This window comes from Octopus bimaculoides, chromosome 19 (assembly GCF_001194135.2).
Source record: "Octopus bimaculoides isolate UCB-OBI-ISO-001 chromosome 19, ASM119413v2, whole genome shotgun sequence".
Lineage (NCBI taxonomy): Eukaryota > Metazoa > Mollusca > Cephalopoda > Octopoda > Octopodidae > Octopus > Octopus bimaculoides.
This window is the reverse complement of record NC_068999.1, coordinates 41667686-41669861: the sequence shown is the minus strand read 5'-3', so window position 1 is coordinate 41669861 and position 2176 is coordinate 41667686. Positions and strand designations below refer to the sequence as shown.

The 2176-nt window shown below is 41.2% G+C and overlaps 1 protein-coding gene across 2 annotated transcripts in view; it reads right to left on the bottom strand.

Moving 5' to 3' along the window:
- Positions 1–2176, bottom strand: part of LOC106873576 (homocysteine S-methyltransferase YbgG) — an 11678-nt gene that overhangs the window by 6408 nt on the left and 3094 nt on the right. For both annotated transcript variants that reach the window (XM_014921007.2, XM_014921008.2), the window contains exons 2-3: positions 2053–2120; positions 720–886 (exon numbers count right to left, since the gene is read on the bottom strand). In XM_014921007.2, coding sequence (XP_014776493.1) covers positions 720–886; positions 2053–2120 — 235 coding nt within the window. The remainder of the gene's footprint in view (positions 1–719; positions 887–2052; positions 2121–2176) is intronic.

The following is a 2176-nucleotide window of genomic DNA, read 5'->3' as shown; positions in this document are numbered from 1 at the left end:
TATATATATATATATATATATATATATATATATATATATATGTATACACAAACACACATATCAAAAGAAGGAGCATCATAAAATGCAACACATAACCATAGATTGGGCATTGTATGGGTTCCACAACTCCATTCTGGTATCAAGTGGGGTATGTGTGTGTGTATGTATACGGGAAGGTGGATGGCTCAGTGGTTAGAGCGTCGGGCTCACAATCATGAGGTAGTAAGTTCAATTCTCAGACCAGGCATTGTGTTGTGTTCTTGAGCAAGACACTTTATTTCACATTGCCCCAGTTCACTCAGCTGTAGAAATGAGTTGTGACGTCACAGGTGCCAAACCGTATCGGCCTCTTTACCTTTCCCTTGGGCAACATCGATGGCATGAAGAAGGGAGGCTGGTATGCATGGGTGACTACTGGCCATCCATAAACAACCTTACCTGGAATTGTGCCTCAGAGGGTAACTTTCTAGGTGCAATCCCATGGTCAGTCATGACCGAAGAGGGTCTTTACCCTATATGTATGTGTGTGTGTGTGTGTGTGTGTGTGTGTGTGTGTGCATGGACGGATGTATGGATGGATGATTGTATGAATGCATATGTGTGTGTATGTGGCTGAGAAGTTTGCTTCCTAACCACAAGATTTTGGGTTCAGTTCCACTGTGTTACACCTTAGGCTAGCGTTTTCAACAATAGCTTCTGGTTTGACTATCGGTTCTTACCTGGGTTTTCCTTTTGAACTTCACACCGAGCTTGTTTTGCTAAATTCACCCCAATCTTCATCAGGTTTTTGGCCTCCTCTTCAGTAATCTTGAGATGTTTCTGGAAGCCCTCAACACTTGCTTGATATGTTGCTGTTACAACAACATCAGAACCAGCAAGGTAAAATCTGGCAAAATGTAAGAATCAAATAGACATACCTTTAGAAAAGAGATTTTTAAAAATGGAGAAGGTAGGACACAGTTTTTGTTGCCCTTTTTTAAGGGTCATTTAGCTCCAAATCAGCCCTGATTGCGCAGACCTATGATCGGCCGGGAACACTTGGTCTGTCTTTCAGACATCATGCATCTTAGTTTTTGAACACAGGCATGGCTGTGTGGTTAGGAAGCTTGCTTCCCAGCTACGTGGCTTCAGGTTCAGTTCCCCGGCATGGTACTTATGGCAAGTGTCATCTTGGGTTAATCAGAGCCTTGTGAATGGATTTGGGAGATGGAAACTGAAAGAAGCCTGTCACAAATTTGTGTGTATGTGTTTATTTGTCCCGACATTGTTCAATACTTGTAAACGAGTCTTTGTCACACATGCAGTGTCGTTCATTTCCAATCTTCTGTGAAAACATGTTTGGCCATGAGAAACGTTACCTTATTTGGAAACAGGTGAAGGTTGGTAACAAGAAGGGCATTTGGCCATATAAAATCTGCCTCAACCAATTCAGTCTGCCCAATGCAAGCATAGAAAAGTGTTAGTTAAAATCACTCTCGGAGTGGTTGGTGTTAGGAAGGGCATCCAGCAGTAGAAACTCTGCCAGATCAGACTGGAGCCTGGTGCAGCCATCTGGTTCGCCAGTCCTCAGTCAAATTGTCCAACCCATGCTAGCATGGAAAGCGGACATTAAACGATGATGATGATGATAATGCCAGAAAAAATCTGATGAAAGAGAAGTTAAAATCTAAAGACTCCAGAGAGGCAAAAGGCAACAGTGTTGTCCTCATTAGGATTTGAAATCAGGACTCAAGTACTTACTGCATGGTATTTTATCAGATGCTCCACTGATTCAATACATTATAGAAGAATGAAAGGCGGTAAACTGACAGAATAGTTAGCATGGTGGAGGAAATGCTTAGCAGCATTTTGTCTGCCCTTACATTTTGAGTTCAAATTCCACCGAGGTCGACTTTGCCTTTCATCCTTTTGGGATCAATAAAATTAGTACCAGTTGAGCAACTGGGGTTCAATGTAATCGACTTAACCGCTTCCCCAAAATTTCTGGCCTTGTGACAAAATTTGAAACCAATACATTACCGAAGAATAAAGAAGGTAAAATGAGAAACAAACCTTTTATGGCATTCTTTGATGGCCTCTGGGTTTGTGGAGATCAGTTTGGCACTAAACAGTGAATCTTCCTGAAAAATGAGGGAAATGGAAATAATAATAATAATAATAATAATAACAGAAAAAA